The sequence below is a fragment of the Doryrhamphus excisus genome, linkage group LG1 (genome assembly GCF_037039965.1).
Source record: "Doryrhamphus excisus strain RoL-2023G ecotype Guam linkage group LG1, RoL_Dexc_Guam_v1.1, whole genome shotgun sequence".
Lineage (NCBI taxonomy): Eukaryota > Metazoa > Chordata > Actinopteri > Syngnathiformes > Syngnathidae > Doryrhamphus > Doryrhamphus excisus.
In genome coordinates, this window is record NC_136357.1 from 27,933,459 (window position 1) to 27,956,827 (window position 23,369).

The 23,369-nt window shown below is 31.5% G+C and overlaps 1 protein-coding gene across 1 annotated transcript; it reads right to left on the bottom strand.

Moving 5' to 3' along the window:
- Window positions 1–12,950: 12,950 nt before the first annotated feature.
- LOC131132676 (hatching enzyme 1.2-like) lies at window positions 12,951–17,910 on the bottom strand. The gene is made up of 9 exons (XM_058078523.2): window positions 17,802–17,910; window positions 17,340–17,376; window positions 17,207–17,257; window positions 16,718–16,882; window positions 14,474–14,594; window positions 14,223–14,401; window positions 13,465–13,546; window positions 13,237–13,361; window positions 12,951–13,154 (listed from the first exon to the last, which is right to left on the bottom strand). Coding segments are annotated over exons 1-9 (816 nt in total). The 5' UTR covers window positions 17,856–17,910; the 3' UTR covers window positions 12,951–13,152.
- Window positions 17,911–23,369: the final 5,459 nt, after the last annotated feature.

A 23,369-nucleotide genomic window follows, 5' to 3' on the forward strand; every position in this document is an offset into this window, starting at 1 on the left:
ATGAAGAAAAATTAATTTGTTTCATTTGTTTTTTTGATTGGCTTATTTATTTTTCCATCTTATTTTGTGTTGAAAAATAAAAATTAACATTAAACGTTTATTTAATAATTTAATAATAAAGAAAAAATAATTTGTTAATTTGTTTAATTTGTTTTTTGATGTATATATATATATATATATATATATATATTTTTTTTTTACCTGATGCGGCCCAGCCTCACCCAGGCAGAATGTTTCCCCCCCCACAATATTTTCACTTTGTTTTTGTAATATTACAACTTTTATTAGTGATTTATTTATTTAAAAAAATACAGCCTATTTTTTTATTTTTTAATAAATAAAATAAAACAAAATAAAATATATTAAAAATATATTAAAAATATATTAAAAATATATTAAAAATATATTAAAAATATATTAAAAATATATTAAAAATATATTACAAATATATTAAAAATATCTTAATATATTAAAATATATTAAATAAAATACATAAAATAATTAATATATTTTTTATATTACATATATTTTATATATTATATTTAAAAAATCTAATATTTATTATTTTTGTGTTTCAACATTATTCTAGTACATTTCCTTCTTGGAATAATGTTTTTTTTCCCCCACAATATTTTCATTTTGTTTCTGTAATATTACAACTTTTATTGGTTATTTAGTTGTTGAAAAAAATGCAACCTATTTTTTTATTTTGTAATAAATATAATTAATAATAATATTATATAATATATAATTGTTAATATATAATGATATATAAACATATATAATTAATATTATTATTATTTTATTAATATTCTTTATATTACATATATTTTATATATTATATTCAATTATTTTTCTAATATTTATTATTTTTTGTTTCAACATTATTCTAGTAAATTTCCTTCTCGGAATAATGTTTTTTTCCCCCCACAATATTTTTACTTTGTTTGTGTAATATTACAACTTTTATTGGTTATTTATTTATTTTAAAAAATACAACCTATTTTTTAATAAATATAATTAATAATATTATTATAAAATATATAATATATAATTGTTAATATATAATGATATATAAACATATATAATTAATACTATTATTATTTATATTAATAATATAAATAATAATTTAAATAATAATAATTTAAATAATAAAATTTTAATAATATTCTAATATTTTTATATTAGATATTTTATATATTATATTAAAACAAATCTAAGATTTATTATTTTTGTGTTTCAACATTATTCTAGTACATTTCCTTTTTGGAATGTTTTTTCCCCCCACAATATTTTTACTTAATTTCTGTAATATTACAACCCCCCCCCCACCTAATTTTCCAAAAGTGTTGTTTTGTGTCTCCTAAAATCGTACTTGCCTGCTAATTGAATGGCGTAGATGTGCCTGAACTAGAGACGTTGCTTTGGCATGCTATATATGCTATATTGCTATATATTGCTATATATCTGCATAATGTAAAGCCTGAGGGAAGATCTTTCCTTTCCTCTGAGTCCAATTATAGCTTGTGTGCTGTGCGAGCAGGCAGGCGGATCAAACCATCCTTTTCTCTTCTCTTCCTTCCTCCAGCAGCAACATTATGCTTCGGCTGCAGATGTAGACTAGATGTAGAGTAGCATACGCTACGGCAGGCTAGTAATTAGCACTTCACAGACGCACTGTGGACTTTGAGAGGTCACTTTTGGCTGCCGTAAATGCCTGGCACTGTCAGCTAGTGGTGTGTCGGTCATGAACGAACGGGTCAAAAGAACTGGTTCTTTTCTGTGAACGGAATGAACGAGGTCACCGCCTCTAAAATACCCGTTTGATTGGCTGGAGAGTCAGTTGGAGTTCAATGTTAGCACTGTGAGTGACTAGCAGTGAGTGACAGCTCCTGTGGGAACATTAGTGGTGTGTCGGTCATGAACGAACGGGTCAAAAGAACTGGTTCTTTTCTGTGAACGGAATGAACGAGGTCACCGCCTCTAAAATACCCGTTTGATTGGCTGGAGAGTCAGTTGGAGTTCAATGTTAGCACTGTGAGTGACTAGCAGTGAGTGACAGCTCCTGTGGGAACATTAGTGGTGTGTCGGTCATGAACGAACCGGTCAAAAGAACGAGTTTGGTGACTCGTTCACAAAAAAATAACTCGTTTTTTTGACTCGTTCGTTCCCATCTCCTGACTCTGTGGCCTACATACTAACCACTCATTAGTGGTGTGTCGGTCATGAACGAACGGGTCAAAAGAACGAGTTTACCCTTTCGGTGACTCGTTCACAAAAAAGAACTAGTTCTTTTGACCCGTTCGTTCCCATCTCCTGACTCTCTGGCCTAAATGCTAACCACTCATTAGTAGTGTGTCGGTCATGAACGAACGGGTCAAAAAAACTGGTTCTTTTCTGTGAACGGAATGAACGAGGTCACTGCCTCTAAAATACCCGTTTGATTGGCTGGAGAGTCAGTTGGAGTTGAGTGTTAGCACTGTGAGTGACTGACACGAGTTGCGGTCGATAGTAGCTCCTGTGGGAACATTAGTGGCGTGTCAGTCATGAACGAACGGGTCAAAAGAACGAGTTGACCCGTTTGGTGACTCATTCACAAAAAAGACCCGTTCGTCCCATCTCCTGACTCTGTGGCCTACATACTAACCACTCATTAGTAGTGTGTCGGTCATGAACGAACGAGTCAAAAGAACTAGTTCTTTTCTGTGAACGGAATGAACAAGGCGACCGCCCCTAAAATACCTGTTTGATTGGCTGGAGAGTCAGTTGGAGTTGAGTGTTAGCACTGTGAGTGACTGGCACGAGTTGTGGTTGACAGCAGCTCCTGTGGGAACATTAGTGGTCTGTCGGTCATGAACGAATGAGTCAAAAGAACGAGTTGACCCGTTCAGTGACTCGTTCACAAAAAAGAACTAGTTAATTAGCCCCAATGAGAATTAACGTAAATCAGAAAAACACAAATCTGAACACAAAACACCTTTTTAAAGTTCTACATGCAGAAAATGAATGCTATGTCATGAGCTAGCTCATAGCATGCTAACAAAGATGCTAACAGGGAGGGATGTTTTCCTTAATAACACAGTTGGAACCACTCAGTGTATTAAACAACACGACAAAATTGTGGCGTTCGACGTTAACAACAAAAAAAAAAGAGCTAAAAGCTAAATGTAGCGGATGCTAACTAAGGTTCCACTGTAATAATCATCATAATAATAACAACTGACGACCATGAATCAAATCTCAACTGCCGATGTTGCTCCCCTACTTGCACCGCAACACATTTACTGTGACACACTGTGACTATAGGGGTGTTAGTTCATTTCTAGAGGGCTCTCATCATGTTAAAAAAAAGCTGTTTGGGAGACAGCTTTTCTATGCTATTTCTTTATTTTCTAATTAAAAAAAAATACAACCAATTTTTTTGCTAATTTTCTTTATTCTTGTAAAATTCTTGTAATTTTTTTTCATTTTTTTGTTTCACATAAAATAAGTTATTTTTTGTCTTTTTTTATTTAATATTAATTTTTACATTTTATTTATTTATTTTATTCAATATTTAATATTATATTTAATATTTGAACTCTGTGATACAACATTCTTTCAGTGTCTGTCGGGGGGGTGAAACAAAAGGATGAAAATGAAGGATGAAGGATCCATCCTATAAGGATGTTGCAGTCATACAAAGATATCCAAAACTGTAAAAGGCAGCAGCTGTACCATTACACCGCCACGTTGAATGAATGTTTTCTATGCTATAACTACAAAATATTGTATTTATAAAAAAGGAATTCTATTTGTAGGAAATTCACTTATCACGGTCAGATCCGGAACCAATTAATCGCGATTAATGAGGGTAACCTTTTAGCACGGCTTAACATGGTAGAGATATTCTGTTATAAAAGAACGCTGATAATAATCAGGAAGTGTTTATTTCTTTGGATTCAAAACAGATGATTTGAATCCATCCGCACGAATGAGGTTTTCGTATGTGCGTTTTTCCCCGCATGAGCGCGTTTATGTGCTGGAATTTCGATCAATATTTGCCCGAGTCTTAATCACACCGGAGTAGCTGATCTCGAGGTGAGGCTGAGCGGCTTTGGTTGCTCCTGTCAAGTCCGATCAGGGTGACGAAGCAGAACGCCGGCAAAATACTTGACACACTTGATGTGCCAAAAAGGGTTATGCTGTGTTGATGGAAAAAATATAAATATATATTTACCAAATTTAATCTGAAGAATGTTGGACTGGTCTTGTGAGATACACTTTGAAATCTCCTGGGATGTTTTTTGGAAGAATATTTGCCGTGCTTTAAGGCTGAGCAAATGAAAGACATATTTTCCTGCCCAAAGCCGTCATTCAGTCATCAAAATTTAAATTAATTTTTGCAGATGCACGGGATGTCAGCGTGATTTTTAAGATGATACACTGGATTGGAAAGAACTATTATAATAAAATATTATTATAAGCGAGTCTAATGAGTGAGTGCTGGGTGACAAATATTCTATATATTATTATTAGTATAAATTTCTGTCTTTGCTTTTTTTTCCCCATTTTTCATTTTTATTTTATTTTTATTTTTACTTTTTTTTCTTTTTTAAAAAAATAAATTTTAGACCTTTTTTTAGTAATTTATTTTTGTAATTTGGATTTTTGCACCAACATAATTTGTAAAAAAAATACAACCTATTTTTTCCAATAGTCTTTATTTTTGTAAAATTCTTGTGATTTTTTTTGGTATTTTAACTTTTTTTGAGTATTTTTTTTTTCTCGGAATAATACCTTTTTATTTTATTTTTTAAATAGTCTTTATTCTTGTAAAATTCTTGTAATTTTATTTTTTTGGTATTTGAACTTTCTTCTAGTAAATTTTCTTCTCGGAATAATAACTTTATTTCCACAATATTTTGACTTTATTTCTGTAATAGTACAACTTTTTCCCCCAACCTAATTAAAAAAAATACAACCTATTTTTTTCTAATAGTCTTTATTCTTTTAAAATTCTTGTGATTTTTTTTTTTTTTTTGGAGGGTATTTGAACTTCCTTCTAGTAAATTTTTCTCTCAGAATAATAACTTCATTTCCATAATATTTTGAATTTATTTCTGTAATATTACAACTTTTCCTCCCAACCTAATTTTCAAAAAATTACAAGCTATTTTTTTCCAATAGTTTTTATTTTTGTAAAATTCTTGTGATTTTTTTTTTTTTTGGTATTTGAACTTTTTTTTAGTAATTTTTTTCTCTGAATAATACCTTTATTTTCACAATATTTTGACTTTATTACTGAAATATTACAACATTTTCCCCCCAACCTAATAAAAAAAAATACAACCTATTTTTTTAAATATTTTTTATTCTTGTAAAATTCTTGTAATTCTTTTATTTGGTATTTGTACTTTCTTTGAGTAAATTTTCTTCTCGGAATAATAACTTTATTTCCACAATATTTTGACTTTATTTCTGAAATATTACAACTTTTTCCCCCAACCTAATAAAAAAAATAATACAACCTATTTTTTTCCAATAGTTTTTATTTTTGTAAAATTCTTGTGTTTTTTGGGGGGGTATTTGAACTTTTTTCCAGAAAATGTTCTTCTCGGAATAATAACTTTGTTTCCACAATATTTTGACTTTATTTCTGTAATATTACAACTTTTTGCCCCAACCTAATTTTCAAAAAATTACAACAAATTTTATTTTCTAATAATCTTTATTTTTGTAAAATTCTTGTACATTTTTTTTTTGGGGGGGGGGGGTACTTGAACTTCCTTCTAGTAAATTTTCTTCTCGGAATAATAACTTTTTTTTTCCCCCAACCTAATTTTCCAAAAATTACAACTTAATTTTTTTTGTTTGTCATAAAATAACAAGTTATTTTTTTGTCTTTTTTATTTAATATTTGGGATGGGGGGGGGGGCAACCCGACAGACAGAGAGAGACGAGACGGGGTGAAACAAAAGGATGAAAATGAAGTTCAAGGATGAAGGATCCATCCTATAAGGATGTTTGATCATACAAAGATACCCAAAAACTGTAAAAGGCAGCAGCTGTACCATTACACCACCATATTGAATGATGTCATTTTATCGTTTTAATCTTCTGCATGCTGTCTTTCACCCTTGAGGTGAAAGACAGCTGATTTGAAAAAAAAAATGGAGGACATTGATGCATGGAGGCCGGGGGGGGCATGGGGGGCGGGGGTTCACAATATGCACCAATAGCTTCATCATCCTCCACTAACAGGATTATAGCCTCTTGTGGAAAAGTCACATTGTCGAAAAGTGGAAAGTTTTGCACACACGCTGAGCTGTGCCTCACATTTTAATTAATCAGAAAAGTGGAGAAAAAATCCGCCCGAGGCGCATGAAGTCAACTTTCCAAAGCCAGTTAGAAAACATAGTGCATGTTTTCTAGGTCAGTTCTGGCTTCCATTTGGTACTCATCACCTCAGCTGCGCCTCCGAGTCTTACGTAACAATCATTTACCCACTTTGGCAAATGGAAGTCATTTTGGATCAAATACTATTTATGCAGGGGAAACTAACTCAGAGGTGTCCAAAGGGTCAATACCGGACCTCGCAGCTAGGAGACCAATGTTCGATTCCACCCTCGGTCATCTCTGTGTGGAGTTTGCATGTTCTCCCCGCACATGCGTGGGTTTTGCGTGGGTCTACATTGGCTAAGACGAACATAGCATGACATGAGATCGAGTGCAAAAGGTTATCCTCTCATTTAGTGTGGAAGTGGTCATTTTTTTTGCTTCTTTGTCCCTTTCTTTTGTCCCTTGAAATATTTTTTTGATCTTAGAATAAGTTATTTGGAGGATAAGTGGTTAGCTTAGTAGGTGGCTATGCTAGCACTGTTGCCTGCACAATGTGATGTAAACAAAGAATAATAGTGTAAAAGTGACTTTTGGAGTGTTATTTCATGTCTTCAGGGCTCTAATAATGTTAGCGCACAGGCCACATTGCTAGGAGACCCGAGTTCGATTCCACCCTCGGCCATCTCTGGGTGGAGTTTGCATGTTCTCCCTGGTTATCCTCTCATTTAATGTGGAAGTGGTAATTTTTTTGCTTCTTTGTCCCTCGACCTCACTTCATTTGAAATATTTTTTTGATCATAAATACGTTATTTGAAGGCTAACTGGTTAGCTTAGTAGGTGGCTATGCTAGCAGTGTTGATCCTGTTGCCTGCGCAATGTGATGTAAACAAATAATAATAGTGTAAAAGTGACTTTTGGAGTGTTATTTCATGTCTTCAGGGCTCTAATAATGTTAGCGCACAGGCCACACAGCTAGGAGACTCCGAGTTCGATTCCACCCTCGGTCATCTCTGTGTGGAGTTTGCATGTTCTCCCCGCACATGCGTGGGTTTTGCGTGGGTCTACATTGGCTAAGACGAACATAGCATGACATGAGATCGAGTGCAAAAGGTTATCCTCTCATTTAGTGTGGAAGTGGTCATTTTTTTTGCTTCTTTGTCCCTTTCTTTTGTCCCTTGAAATATTTTTTTTGATCTTAGAATAAGTTATTTGGAGGCTAAGTGGTTAGCTTAGTAGGTGGCTATGCTAGCACTGTTGCCTGCACAATGTGATGTAAACAAAGAATAATAGTGTAAAAGTGACTTTTGGAGTGTTATTTCATGTCTTCAGGGCTCTAATAATGTTAGCGCACAGGCCACACAGCTAGGAGACCCGAGTTCGATTCCACCCTCGGCCATCTCTGGGTGGAGTTTGCATGTTCTCCCTGGTTATCCTCTCATTTAATGTGGAAGTGGTAATTATTTTGCTTCTTTGTCCCTCGACCTCACTTCATTTGAAATATTTTTTTGATCATAAATACGTTATTTGGAGGCTAACTGGTTAGCTTAGTAGGTGGCTATGCTAGCAGTGTTGATCCTGTTGCCTGCGCAATGTGATGTAAACAAATAATAATAGTGTAAAAGTGACTTTTGGAGTGTTATTTCATGTCTTCAGGGCTCTAATAATGTTAGCGCACAGGCCAAACAGCTAGGAGACCCGAGTTCGATTCCACCCTCGGCCATCTCTGTGTTTGCATGTTCTCCCCGTGCATGCGTGGGTCTACATTGGCTAAGACAAACATTGCATGACATGAGATCAAGTGCAAAAAGGTTATTCTCTCATTTAGTGTGGAAGTGGTATTTTTTTTGCCCTCGACCTCACTTCATTTGAAATATGTTTTTGACCTTAGAATTATTTGTTATTTTATAAGTTTATTATATTATAAGTTATTTGGAGGCTAACTGGTTTAGCTTAGTAGGTGGCTATGCTAGCAGTTCGATTCCACCCTCGGCCATCTCTGTGTGGAGTTTGCATGTTCTCAGCATGCATGCGTGGGTCTACATTGGCTAAGACAAACATTGCATGACATGAGATCGAGTGCATAAGGTTATCCTCTCATTTAGTGTGGAAGTGGTAATTTTTTTGCTTCTTTGTCCCTCGACCTCACTTCATTTGAAATATTTTTTTGATCTTAGAATTATTAGTTATAAGTTTATTATAAGTTCATTATATTATAAGTTATTTGGAGGCTAACTGGTTAGCTTAGTAGGTGGCTATGCTAGCAGTGTTGATCCTGTTGCCTGCGCAATGTGATGTAAACAAATAATAATAGTGTAAAAGTGACTTTTGGAGTGTTATTTCATGTCTTCAGGGCTCTAATAATGTTAGCGCACAGGCCAAACAGCTAGGAGACCCGAGTTCGATTCCACCCTCGGCCATCTCTGGGTGGAGTTTGCATGTTCTCCCCGTGCATGCGTGGGTTTTCTCCGGGTACTCCAGTTTCCTCCCACATTCCAAAAAAAAAAAAACATGCTAGGTTAATTAGCGACTCCAAATTATCCATAGGTATGAATGTGAGTGTGAATGGTTGTTTGTCTATATGTGCCCTGTGATTGGCTGGCTCGACCGAACGAAGACAGCTGGGATAGGCTCCAGCACGCCCTCGTGAGGCAAAGCGGTATTGAAAATGAATGAATGAATGAAGAATCTCTTGTCTGAATTGACGTCAGCTCCTCCTTTAAACTGCTGCACACAACAATTAACACAAGTGCAATTGTGTTAATTGACTGATTAACCCCAGGTCACATTCTGCACACACATATTCCAGATCTCATTATATCCCATTACAAACAAATGATAATAATAATAATAATAATAATGTTTTTTGTTTCCTTTTAGGTCGGCACCTCCATATTGCAATTATGATGATGATAATGTTTCATCGGCGTGTGAATTTATTTCAACGATAAATCAGTTATGGTGGCACATCGTGATTAGAATTTGTTATCACGAGGCAGCTGCAGCGGGAATGTTTTGTTCCATGCGCCGTGTCAACGGAGCCCACCGTGTTGCTATATTTGGTGTGGCGGCCTGTTTCATAAAAACATAACCGATCATAAAAAGTAGGGCAGCCCGCAGTGGCAGGAACCTTCGCAAACCTCCAGCCTTTGTTTTATTAGTCACACTGCATGCATTCCTTTTTCCTGTTTTGGGATATGAGCTGTGGGTGAATGGGATGCGGTCTCCATGCAAGGGAGTTAAACAGCATGTAGAATATTTCACCATCACTATAAAATATTAGTCTGGTTCATTATATTTCATATATAATATATTTATAGCAGAACCAATGAAGGGTACCGGTTACGACTCCATAACATAAATATATGTCCATAATTGACTTTATTCCCATAATATTTTCACCTTGATTTTCATAATATTATAACAATTCCCACAACCAAATTTACCAAAAATTAAAAAAAAAAATTTAAATTATTTTTTCCCTCATATTCTGAGGTATATATATATTTTTGAATAATTATAATATCACAATAAATATTAAATTATTATTTTTTACTATTAAATAAAAAATATTAAATTAAAAAATTAAATTAATATTAAAAATAAATATGGAAAAAAAAATCAAAATTAACGTGAATCAGAAAAACACAAATCTTAACACAAAACAACTTTTATAGTTTTACCGTTAAAGTTCTACATGCAGAAAATGATGCTAAAATAATGCTATTTCATGAGCTAGCTCATAGCATGCATCAATAAATGACGTTATTCCCATAATATTTTCACCTTGATTTTCATAATATTATAACAATTCCCACAACCAAATTTACCAAAAATTAAAAAAAACATTTTAAAATTATTTTTTCCCTCATATTCTGAGTTATATATATTTTTTGAATAATTATAATATCACAATAAATATTAAATTACATTTTTTTACTATTAAATAAAAAATATTAAATTAAAAAATTAAATTAATATTAAAAATAAATATGGAAAAAAAAATCAAAATTAACGTGAATCAGAAAAACACAAATCTTAACACAAAACAACTTTTATAGTTTTACCGTTAAAGTTCTACATGCAGAAAATGATGCTAAAATAATGCTATTTCACGAGCTAGCTCATAGCATGCATCAATAAATGACGTTATTCCCATACTATTTTCACCTTGATTTTCATAATATTATAATATTATAATAACTGTTTGGCCTGTGTGCTAACATTATTAGAGCCCTGAACACATGAAATAACACTCCAAAAGTCACTTCTACACTATTATTCTTTGTCAACATCACATTGCATAGGCAACAGGATCAACACTGCTAGCATAGCCACCTACTAAGCTAACCAGTTAGCCTCCAAATAACTTATTCTAAGATCAAAAAAACATTTCAAATGAAGTGAGGTCGAGGGACAAAGAAGCAAAAAAATTACCACTTCCACACTAAATGAGAGGATAACCTTTTTGCACTCGAACAATTATATTCTTAGTTGATTAATCTGATGTTTGTTTTACGATTAATCGAGTAATCGGTTCGGTCCCAGACAAACCAAATTAATAGTCAAACAGTCAGTGGTTTCGCAACATTCATTCATTTATTTTCTACTGCGTATCTTCACGAGGGTCGCGGGGGGTGCTGGAGCCTATCCCAGCTGTCTTCGGGCGAGCCAGCCAATCACAGGGCGCATATAGACAAACAACCATTCACACTCACATTCATACCTTATGGACAATTTGGAGTCGCTAATTAACCTAGCATGTTTTTTTTTTTTTGGAATGTGGGAGGAAACCGGAGTACCCGGAGAGATTGCTGACGTCGGAATCGAACACGGGTTTCCTAGCGGCGAGGCCGGTGTGCTAACCACTTGACCACCGTGCAGCAATTCGAGAAACAACAGCAGTAAAAAAAATTGACAAATCAGCAGTAATTTTACCAATTTTACCAAAGTTCTGACACCCCCCCCCCAATCCCAATATGACCCACACCATGCACCTCCAGTTCTGCATAGTAAACACTTACTTGCAGTTTTTTCTTCCAAGGGGGCCCCAACCAGTTATTAGGTCACAGGTCACACAAAGCCATGTAGGTTTGGAGTTTTTTTTTTTTTTATGTATAATGTAATTTTACCATTTATATTATCATTTTTGACCCTGCTCAGGAACATTGGAGTGTTTATATTTGACACACGTATGCCCCCTACAGGATGATTTGGCTCAGTGCATCCTGCTGTTTGGACTCCACATCATATTAAGTTGAAATATTAGAGAAAAATATTGTAAAATTATGACAAATACAAAAACAAAATGAGCTTAGTATTTTTTTTTTTAATTATGTTGGCGAAAAGTCCTAACTTTACAGAAATAAAATAAAAATATTGTGGGAATAAAGTCATAATTACAAGAAGAAAACTCGAATAATGATTGGGAAAAAGAAAACAATAGAAAAAGAAAAAAATATGTTGAAATTTTATGTGAATAAACTCATAATATTTTGGAAAAAATAATGTTCTTTTAGTAGCGTAGAGTTGAAATGTAAATTTTAAATGTTTATTTTTAAAAGTCATAATATTATGAGAAATAAACAAAACAGATGTCATTTTGGGAAAAGTCAGAATATTACAGAAATAAAGTCAAAATATTGGGAATAAAATCATGATTCCGAAATGAAAAAAATCCTGGAGAATAGAGTTGAAATATTGTGAGAATAAAGTCATGATTATTTTTGAGAAGAACATTTACAAGAAGATTAAACAAAAAAACAACAAAAGAAATTGAAAAAAAACAACACAATTAAATCAGAATATTATGGCAAAAATAATAACCTTTTAGTAGCATAAAGTTGAAATATTAGAGAATTTAAAAAAATAGGTTGGAGGTAAAAAGTCATAATATTACAGGAATAAAGTCAAAATATTACGGGAATAAAGTCATGATTCCGAAATGAAAATTTTCCCATAAGAATGTTGAAATGTCTTATAATATTATGGTAATAAAAGTATGAAGAATAGAATTGAAATATTGTGGGAATAAAGTCATAATTTTAAAAACATTTACAAGAAGATTAAACAAAAAAAAACAACAAAATAAATGGAAAAAACAGCACAATTAAATCACAATATTATGGCAAAAATAATATCCTTTTAGTAGCATAAAGTTGAAATATTACAGAATTTAAAAAAATGGTTTTGGGGGAAAAAGTCATAGTATTACAGGAATAAAGTCAAAATATTGCGGGAATAAAGTCATGATTCCGAAAAGATTTTTTTTCCCATAAATATTGGGAAAAATTGTTGAAAAGTCTTATGATATTATGATAATAAAAGTATGAAGAATAGAGTTGAAATATTGTGGGAATAAAGTCATAATAATTTTAAGAACATTTACAAGAAGATTAAACAAAAAAAAAACAACAGCAGAAATTGGAAAAAAAAAGGTAAAAAATTAAATCATAATATTATGGCAAAAATAATATCGTTTTAGTAGCATAAAGTTGAAATATTAGAGAATTTTTTTAAATTGGTTTGGGCGGAAAAGTCATAATATTACAGGAATAAAGTCAAAATATTGTGGGAATAAAGCCACAATTATGTGAATAAAATGTACTTGAAAAATTGAAAATTAAAAAAAATGGGAGAAAACACTTTTTATTGAATAGAGTACATAAAATCATGAGGGAAAAAAATACAAAAATCATTCATTTCATTGTAATATGTAATATCTAATATGTAAACCCAGTTTCAAAATAATAAACTGTACAGTAGTTTCTTCATTATGGTTCCCGTAAACAATGCAGGTCGCTGGAGGCCGACGCCCTTTCTCAGTCATGATGTTTCTGATTGGTGAAAAAAGGAGTTATTAGTCCTGGATTTACAAACTTCATACAGTACACGAATATGAATCTTGCTTGTACTCACAGCATTCATAAAGCCTGTTGACACGGGCGTAGTCGTTATCGCTCATCTCGGTCGCAGTGCCAAAAGTTGTGATGGAATCGTCTTTGGCAGTGATGGTTGGTTGGTTGTTTTTGCTGAATGCGAATCTGTAAAAAAAAAAAACAAAAACCGCAAACCCACAAAAATATATCAATGAATAAAATGAATACTAATCTGTCAATCAAGTCATGGCTGGATGGGAGTACTCACCTGCTGTAATGCATCACAGAGTCAAAGTCATAGGGGGTATTCAAGTTGTTCGTTTGAGAAATTTGAAAGTTGTTTTCCAATCCTGCACACAAGGAAAACATTTTTGTAACCTTGTCAATTTAATAATTTCTCGCTTATGTCGGTTAATTAGTTAACTAGTTACCTGTAAAAGTAACAACTGGCAAACGCTGTTTGAACTCGCTTCTAAACACCCGCCCACCTAAGTTCTCTGATTGGCTGAAAACTCAATCTTACTAAACCTTAGCCAATCCTTATTGCTTATGTGCTCTAAACACCCGCCCACTTAAGTTTTCTGATTGGCTGAAGACGCAATCTCACTAAATCTTAGCCAATCCTTATTGCTTATGTGCTCTAAACACCCGCCCACCCAAGTTCTCTGATTGGCTGAAGACGCAATCTCACTAAATCTTAGCCAATCCTTATTGCTTATGTGCTCTAAACACCCGCCCACCCAAGTTCTCTGATTGGCTGAAGACGCAATCTCACTAAATCTTAGCCAATCCTTATTGCTTATGTGCTCTAAACACCCGCCCACTTAAGTTTTCTGATTGGCTGAAGACGCAATCTCACTAAATCTTAGCCAATCCTTATTGCTTATGTGCTCTAAACACCCGCCCACTTAAGTTTTCTGATTGGCTGAAGACGCAATCTCACTAAATCTTAGCCAATCCTTATTGCTTATGTGCTCTAAACACCCGCCCACTCCACTCGCTTTTTGAAAATCAACTGTTACTGACCTGCTTGGATGTTTTCGAAATGAATCTCGACATTGTCGTCTCGGTCAGAGCGAACGTGCTCATGGTGGAACCCGAGTGCGTGGAGAACCTCGTGCTGCACGATGTCCGTGAATAAACAACCGTTTGTCCTCAAGGAGATTTGTTGTTTATTTTGCGTGCGACCGAGGTAAGACCAACACCTGGCACACAAAAACCATTAACATGCGTGGCGGCTGAAATATTAATATGAGATATTTTTTGTGTTTTCTTACCCGTCGGCAGAGATAAAAGATATATAGTCGCTGTGTTTTGCCTTCTTCTTGATAAATCGAATGCAGGTGCTGCTCTTGAAGCCTTTCAGGATGTTTTTAATGAACCTGGCTTCCGAACGAGCTGCACAGAAAAACAAACAATTCCACCAATGACACATTTGATCCAAATTAGACCAGGGGTGTCTAAAGTGCAGCCCAGGGACCTATTGTGGTGCGCAGATGTTCTTTTGCTGGCCCATGGCACATTCGACAAATATAATTTAACAAGAAAACTAAAAAAAACAACAACAATAAATGCAAACATTTAATTAATTTGACAAGAATAAAGTCAAAATAGTAAAAGAAAAAAAATTGTAATATAATGCCAAAAATTTATAATTTTACTAGAAAATATTATCATATTACGAGGAAAAATAATATCATTTTAGCAGCATAGACTTGAAACATTAAAGAAAAAAAAAGTCATAATATTTTGAAAAACAAACAAAATTTATTATTATTAAATTATCTTTTTAAATTAGGTTGCAGAAAAAGTTCTAATGTCACAAGAATTTATTTAGAAAATATTCTGAAAATAAATTCATCATTCTGAGAAGAAAATGTACCCCAAAAAGTTGAAATATTTAAAAAAAATTGTTTAAAAAAAAGAAGGTATAACATTATGAGAATCAAACAAAACAAAATATTTTTGGGGGAAAATTAGGTTAGGCAAAAAATCATGACAATATTAATTTTAAAAAATTAAATTAATAAAAAAAAACACAGTTTAGCAGGGAAATCCCATTTTAGTGCCGCCCTATTTCAGTAAAAACAAGTAAAGGCAAAAATTTAATTAATTTGACAAGAATAAAGTCAAAATAGTAAAAGAAAAAAAATTGTAATATAATGCCAAAAATTTATAATTTTACTAGAAAATATTATCATATTACGAGGAAAAATAATATCATTTTAGCAGCATAGACTTGAAACATTAAAGAAAAAAAAAGTCATAATATTTTGAAAAACAAACAAAATTTATTATTATTAAATTATCTTTTTAAATTAGGTTGCAGAAAAAGTTCTAATGTCACAAGAATTTATTTAGAAAATATTCTGAAAATAAATTCATCATTCTGAGAAGAAAATGTACCCCAAAAAGTTGAAATATTTAAAAAAAATTGTTTAAAAAAAAGAAGGTATAACATTATGAGAATCAAACAAAACAAAATATTTTTGGGGGAAAATTAGGTTAGGCAAAAAATCATGACAATATTAATTTTAAAAAATTAAATTAATAAAAAAAAACACAGTTTAGCAGGGAAATCCCATTTTAGTGCCGCCCTATTTCAGTAAAAACAAGTAAAGGCAAAAATTTAATTAATTTGACAAGAATAAAGTCAAAATAGTAAAAGAAAAAAATTTGTAATATGTCAAATTTATAATTTTACTAGAAAATATTATCATATTACGAGGAAAAAATATGTAATTTTAGCAGCGTAGACTTGAAACATTAAAGAAAAAAAAAGTCATAATATTTTGCAAAACAAACCAAATTTATTATTATTAAATTATCTATTATTTAAATTAGGTTGCGGAAAAAAGTTCTAATGTCACGAGAATTTATTTAGAAAATATTCTGAAAATAAAGTCATCATTCTGAAAAGAAAATGTACCCCAAAAAGTTGAAATAGTGAGGCAATAAAACAAAAAAAAATGAAAAAAAAATCTGCAACAATCTGGAAAAGGTTGTTACCTAAATTTATGTTGTAATATTATGGAAAAATAACCAAATTTTTAGCTTGCATATTCTGAGAAATAATACAATAATATAGTTTCTTCAACTTTTGGATGAGAATAAAGTCACATTAAAGTCATAATCAAATAGTAAAATAATATTTAAAAACAACAGGGAGAAACACAAGAACAAACTGTAATATTATGAGGAAAATATTTTGTTGTAAAAAAGTTGAAATATAAAAAAAAAATGTTTAAAAAAAAGAAGGTACAACATTATGAGAAGCAAACAAAACTAAATACTTTTTGGGGGAAAATTAGGTTAGGCAAAAAAATCATGATAATATTAAAATTAAAAATATTAAAAATATAAAATAAAATATTAAATTTAATATTAAATGTAATAAAATATTTAAAAAAATTAAATTAATAAAAAAAAAACACAGTTTAGCAAGGAAATCACATTTTCAGTAAAAACTCTAAAACCTACATATATCCCAAATAGCATTCATATAGCTAACGATGACTTACAAAAATCGCTGGTGATCTCGTACGGAATTTTGACCAGATTTTTTTTATTCTTCGGCCATTTGCAGTTGGTGGCGGTGCAGGGGACAGCGTTCCTCAAAATCCCTCCGTCATCGATCATGTCCACCATGATGTCCCCATGTGTCAAGTGTGGTCCCGCGGCATTACCTATGGAGACACGATTGGCTTGATGAACCATTTCAGAGACATTCAATCCTGAAAAATGACACATAACAATGATATTTATGGAAAATGGCTGGGATTGAATGCGTTAAAACGGATTTTTTTTTTACCACTTCCACACAAAATGAGAGGAGAACTTGTTTTTACATCACATGTCACACATGCCATAACTGACTACATCCAGGGTGTTGGTCATGTGACGTAACATCATGTCTTGTATTAGAAAGTCATATTTTCATGACATTGAATGCAGCACATTTTCTTAAAATCATATTTTTACATTTAAGGAAGTATTTTTTTTTCACTTACTTGACACAATATTTTGGTTTGCCATTGCGATTTTCTCAGACGTGTATAATTCTTGAGGGAGAAAAAAAATAAAAATTAATAACATATCACTAACTTTCATATTGTCAAACCAGAATAATATTTTTTTTCTCACCTGTTTCATTTCCATCATTTCCAGTATTGATGGAGGCCTGAAATTAAAATAAAAAAATTAAAAAAAAAAATTAAAATTGTCAGATCATAGCTGTGTTGGACATTTCAGGATCATGTGCCCTGTTTTGTGCAAAATAATATAATTATTTATGGAAAAAAAATCTGTATTTATAATGGAAAAAATATATTGAATGCCAAAATAATGGATGCCACTATTATTATAATTAGGGACATGCGATAAATGTGACATATCTCCTATGGTGGAATCATTTTAGCATTTTTAAAATATAATTTTTCATAATCGGGAAGAAATCCAATACCGATATCACATTTTTATACTGATATCATGCAGAAAATATTTTTTTATTACATACAGAGTAATATTCAATATTTTTTTATAGTTGAATTCCAATTATTCCAAGTCATTATAATATTCATTATAATATAATAATCTTAAGCTTACCGGAGAAACGACCGTAAAAGGTAGAAGTAGAACAACGAAGAAAAGTGGCGTCATCCTGACGATCTTTTTGCTGGCGTCTAAAAAAAAAGTCTAAAAAGAAAAAAACGAGTAACGTTAAGAAGGAGCGAAAAAAAAAGCAGTATTTGAAAGCAGAAAGCAATATTTGCAAGTAGAATAATTTCGTCTTACCAGACCAGGGTTGCTATGTCTGTGGAAGCCGGTGTACGGCTTTTTATTGGCTGTACACAAAAGGGCGTGGCCAGGATGTTGTTATTTCTGTTCTACCTGAGCTGTCACTCAAAGTGTTTGACAGCCAATTAACAGCTATTTGGAAAACAATCGTGACCGGAATGAGGAAACACAAACATCATATTCATGTACACCATTTAAAATAAAAAATAAATAATTAAACAATATAATAATAATCTTATAAAAGAATCTGTAGTTATATTATAATAATATTATAATAGTTAACATTTCATTGTATAATCATCATTAGCGTTATTGTGAGCTACCAATGTTCATTTGTTCGTTTTCGACCACGAATTACGCAAGCGGAAGTGGAGAACAAGAACAGAGTCGAGTTTGTTGGCTAGCGGCAAAAAGACCGCTAAAAGTAAAAAAAAAATCAACATCGAAAATGTAAAAATCAGCAAAAATCGTCCAAAAATCATAATCGATTAAAATTTTTGATCACGATTAATCACATTTTGTGCACAGTTAACTCAGAATTAATCGTATTTAATCACAGATAGAAATAAGTTTTTTTAGTATTTTTAGTAGGGGAAAACGATTCAATGTACAAATACAACGATAATTACATCAAATTTTATGTAAAAGTATATAAATTTTGGAACTATGGGCCGTTATTTCAAACAATACAGTCAGCAAGTATGTTTTTGTATTACTTAATATAATAATATATTATATATTATTATAATATATTATTATATGTAATAATAAATTATGAGGAAAAATTATATTAACAAAAAATTTATATAATATGCAACAATAATATAATAATAATAATAAAGTACTATAATATAATAATAATAATATTATAATAATATATAATACATTATTATAATATAATAATATACATAATAATAAATTATGGGGAAAATTATATTAACCAAAAATTTGATATAATATGTAATAATAATATTATAATAATAATATATTATTATAAGATAATAATATGTCATAATAAATTATGAGGAAAATTATAATAACCAAAAATGTATATAATATGTACATAATATAATAATAATAATTATAATATACGTAATAATAAATAATAATTCAGTATCATACAGTTGAAAAATAAATAAATAAAATACAAACTGCTGTAATTTTATGAAACTAAAGTCAAAATATGAATATAAAAAATATAAAAACTTTTCATTGATTTTTCTACTGCTCATCCTCACGTGGGAATTTCTTTATTGTTTTATTATTTATTGTTGTTGTTGGTATTTTCCATGTTATGTAACCATCCCTGTGTGGGAAGCGCTTCCGTTGAAGGGTTGTGATTATTTTGGAATGTGAACTGAATGTATTTGACGAGTTCCTATGCTGGGACCAACATTGTCATCACAGACTGCCTGGGGGGGGGGGGGTGTTGTGGCATCCTGTAAAAATATTATAATAAATATAAATATACGAAGGAAAAAAATATTAAGGTGGAAAAAAGTGGAAAATAAGAGTAAAGAAGGAAATTGATACAAATAATTGGTTTGACAGAGCTGAGATGGAGGCCATTTTTCTTGTAGCTTAAATAAAAGGCAAATAAAGTAAAGTAAAATACATATAACGCCATTTTGCTTTGTTTCTTTATAACGCCGTTGTTTTTCGTTTATCAAAACAAACCAATCTGTAACCGCAACACAACAAGCGTTCTTTTGCAATATACAAAAGTATACAGTACACAGTACAGTATATGAACAAAATACTGTACAGTATAACAAGACTAGTACTTTTTATAAAATAACACCAACACAGTACAGAACTGTATTGTATTTTAATGTTGATTTTTCTCACTTTTGGGGAAAAATACGCTTCAATGTCTTCTACGCCAATAGATAGAGCAATGGAGCTAGCCTTCGATCTAATTAGCGGGAAGTTTTTATGTTTATAATTTTCTCCGAGCAGGTAAATTGCCAAAAATCATACTGAGCAAAAAATCGATTTCTTGTTTTTCGCAATCTCGTATATTTGAGTCTTTCCGACGCTAAGTGAATGTTTATGAAAAAAAAGTGTAACTTTTATTCCGGAAAATACGGTAATAATATATACTAATATATCATAATAATGCAATATTATCTGTAGTATGTCATCTTTCACTCTCTAAAGCTGTTTCTGACATTTATTTTTTCCACGGGTAATTTGTACTGTCTGTCGAACATTTGCAGCATTTTTTTTTTTTAATGCTGGCTTTTCAACTGCATCGAAGAGCAGCATTTCTTTTGCAATGTATTACAAGCACACTATTTTTGCGCTGTTCCGTTTGCATTGACTTTGCCGATCAAATATCTGAGTAAGTATTCAGAAGAAAGTTGAAATATTTTGACATTTTAAAAAGAAAAACTTTTACCGAAAAAAAAAATTACCGAATTTCTGGAATATAGAACAGGCAGGTGTAAGATATGCTAACACAATAGTTAAAAAAATAAACATAAACAGTAAAGGTGTCCAGTTTTTTCCATTTATAAGTCGCTCTGGAGTATAAGTCGCAGGAACAGCCAACCTATGAAAAAAAGTGTAACTTTTAGTCCGGAAAATACGATAATAATATGTACTAATATATCATAATAATGCAATATTACCTGTAGTATGTCATCTTTCTCTCTCTAGAACTGTTTCTGACATTTATTTTCTCACAGGTAATTTGTACTGTCTGTCGAACATTTGCAGCATTTTTTTTTTTTTTTTTTAATGCTGGCTTTTCAACTGCAGGAGTATTTGAACACAATACATGCGTAACAACACAAGCAATAAAATGCAAAAATATATTGTCATAACCTGTTAATAAAACAAAAACTGCAGTACTGTAGATAGATAGAGCTATGGAGCTAGCCTTCGCTCTAATTAGCGGTCCAGTTAGCGGGAAGTTTTTATTTTTATCATTTCCTCCGAGCAGGTAAACTGCCAAAAATCATACTGAGCAAAAAATCGATTTCTTGTTTTTCGCAATCTCGTATATTTTTGAGTCTTTCCGACGCTAAGTGAATGTTTTTTAGTTTGGATCCCGATTTTGCTTAAATGGATTGATTTCCCGCTCTTTTCCGTGGTCAAACAGTACCGAAAATGGACATAAGGACGTTTTTTTTTTTTTTTTTTGCATAAGCGCGTTACATAACAACGACAAAACAACTCTTGCATCATTGACTGTCCATTGTTGTTGTTTAGCGCCGTGCATTTTCCGTTCGCAACCTAAACATCAGCTCGACGGAAAACAAGTTGTGTCAGATTTCAGTCTCATCCGATGTTCCAGACACTAATGAGTCACGTTGTTATGCAACAGCTAACGAGCATGACTCATGAGTCATGTTCTCGACTGTACATCAGGGTCGGCAACCCGCAGCTGTTTTAGCGTTTTTTGTTGCGTTTTTTTTTTTAAATGCGCGGTTTTGGAATGAGTTCAAAAATAGATTACTCTAATGATACACTCGCTAAATATATCGACGAGTGGAACGCAATCCACGGGTTGGTGACCCCTGCTGTAGAGTATTTATTTTTTAAATGACTGATTTATGTTTATGCTATTTTGCCTCTGATTAAAATTACAAAATAACTGCTCTTCTTTTCCATTTTTTCCTGTATTTAAAAAAAAATACAAATACATTTTTATTAAATTTAATGAATTCTCAGAATATTTACAATATTTAAATAATTATAATAATAATATTATTATAATAAATAATTATAATAATTAAAAAAATAACATTAATTCATTTTCTACCGCTTATCCTCACAAAGGGGGGGGAGGGGTGGGGGCTGGGGGTTGGAGCCTATCCCATCCCCTTATATTAAAACTTTTTTTAAAATGACTTATTTATGTTTTATTATTTTGCCTCTGATTAAAATTACAAAATAACTGCTCTTCTTTTCCATTTTTTCTGTATTTTTTTTAACTTTTAATTTTAATTAAATTAATTAAATTAAATTAATTATCAGAATATTTACAATATTTAAATAATTATATTAAAAATATTATAATAAATAATTATAATCATTTAAAAAAATAACATTCATTCATTCATTTGCTACCGCTTATCCTCACGAGGGTCGCGGGGGTGGGATGCTGGAGCCTATCCCAGCTGTCTTCAGGCGAGACGACAGCTTATATTACAACTTTTTTTTTCATTTTTTCTGTTGTTGTTTTTTTTTAAAACCTAGTTTTTAAAAATTACAAATTTATTTTTGTTTGTTTCTCAGAATATTTACAAATTTTAATAATTATAATAATATTATTACACGTAATAAATAATTATAATAATTAAAACATTTTTTTTTTAAATATCATCGCTTTATGCTACTAAAATGACAAGTTTCTTCTCATAAAATTGCAGCTTTTTTTCTCTCGTAATTATGACTTAATTCCCATTGTTTTTTACTTTTGAACAAATTTCTGTCCACATTTTAACTATTGTTTTTTTTTTTTCAAAATATTTCTATTTTTTACTGAAATATCTTTGTAAAGAAAACCTTTTCCTCAACCTAATTATGAGTTTTATTCTCATAATATCCATCCATCCATTTTTTGATGCCACTTATCATCATTAGGGTCGTGGGGCGTATGCTGGAGCCTATCCCAGCTGATATATATATATATATATATATATATATATATATTTATTTGTCGTACCTAGCATATAGCAATTGACTCTTAAAGACGCTTCTATGCTTCACTGTTAAAAACTGTTTAAAAAATTTATAACAGGTTTTTCTACGCTCTAACGATGAAAACATTTTATTCCATTTCGTTATCTGAAACTTTGGCATCGTTTAACACGATAACGCAATCTTAAATCGACCTTTTATCGATCATGTGGGTAAAGTGGATAAAGTATAATAGGTCCACTTTAAGAATACACACAGCGACAAGCTTGGAGTCTTTTGTTGAAATAATGACATGTTGTTTCACAACACTCATGAAATGACATAATAAAATGACACCTTAGCGTCATGGCGCCAGCATAATTGTTGCAGTCTGGCACCTATCCCAATCAAAAGATAGATTCATTATTTTTCCCTTTCCTAAAAAGTACAGGTGTTTGTTGACTAATATAGTTTAAGTTTTGGGGGTTTTTTTTTGTACATTTTTGGATTTTTTTCTCCCCCTAATTTATATTTAAATAATATAATTAAATTTAATATAATAATATATATTTAAATATTAATACATATAATATATTAATATAACTTTTTAAAATTATTTTTACCATTTGGTACTTTTACGATCACATTTTTTACTGTATTTTATGAATGTTTTAAAATGTTACATTTTTTCTGTTTTTTTTCTTTTTTAAATTTTTTAATTTTAATTTTTTTGTCACATACCAAAGT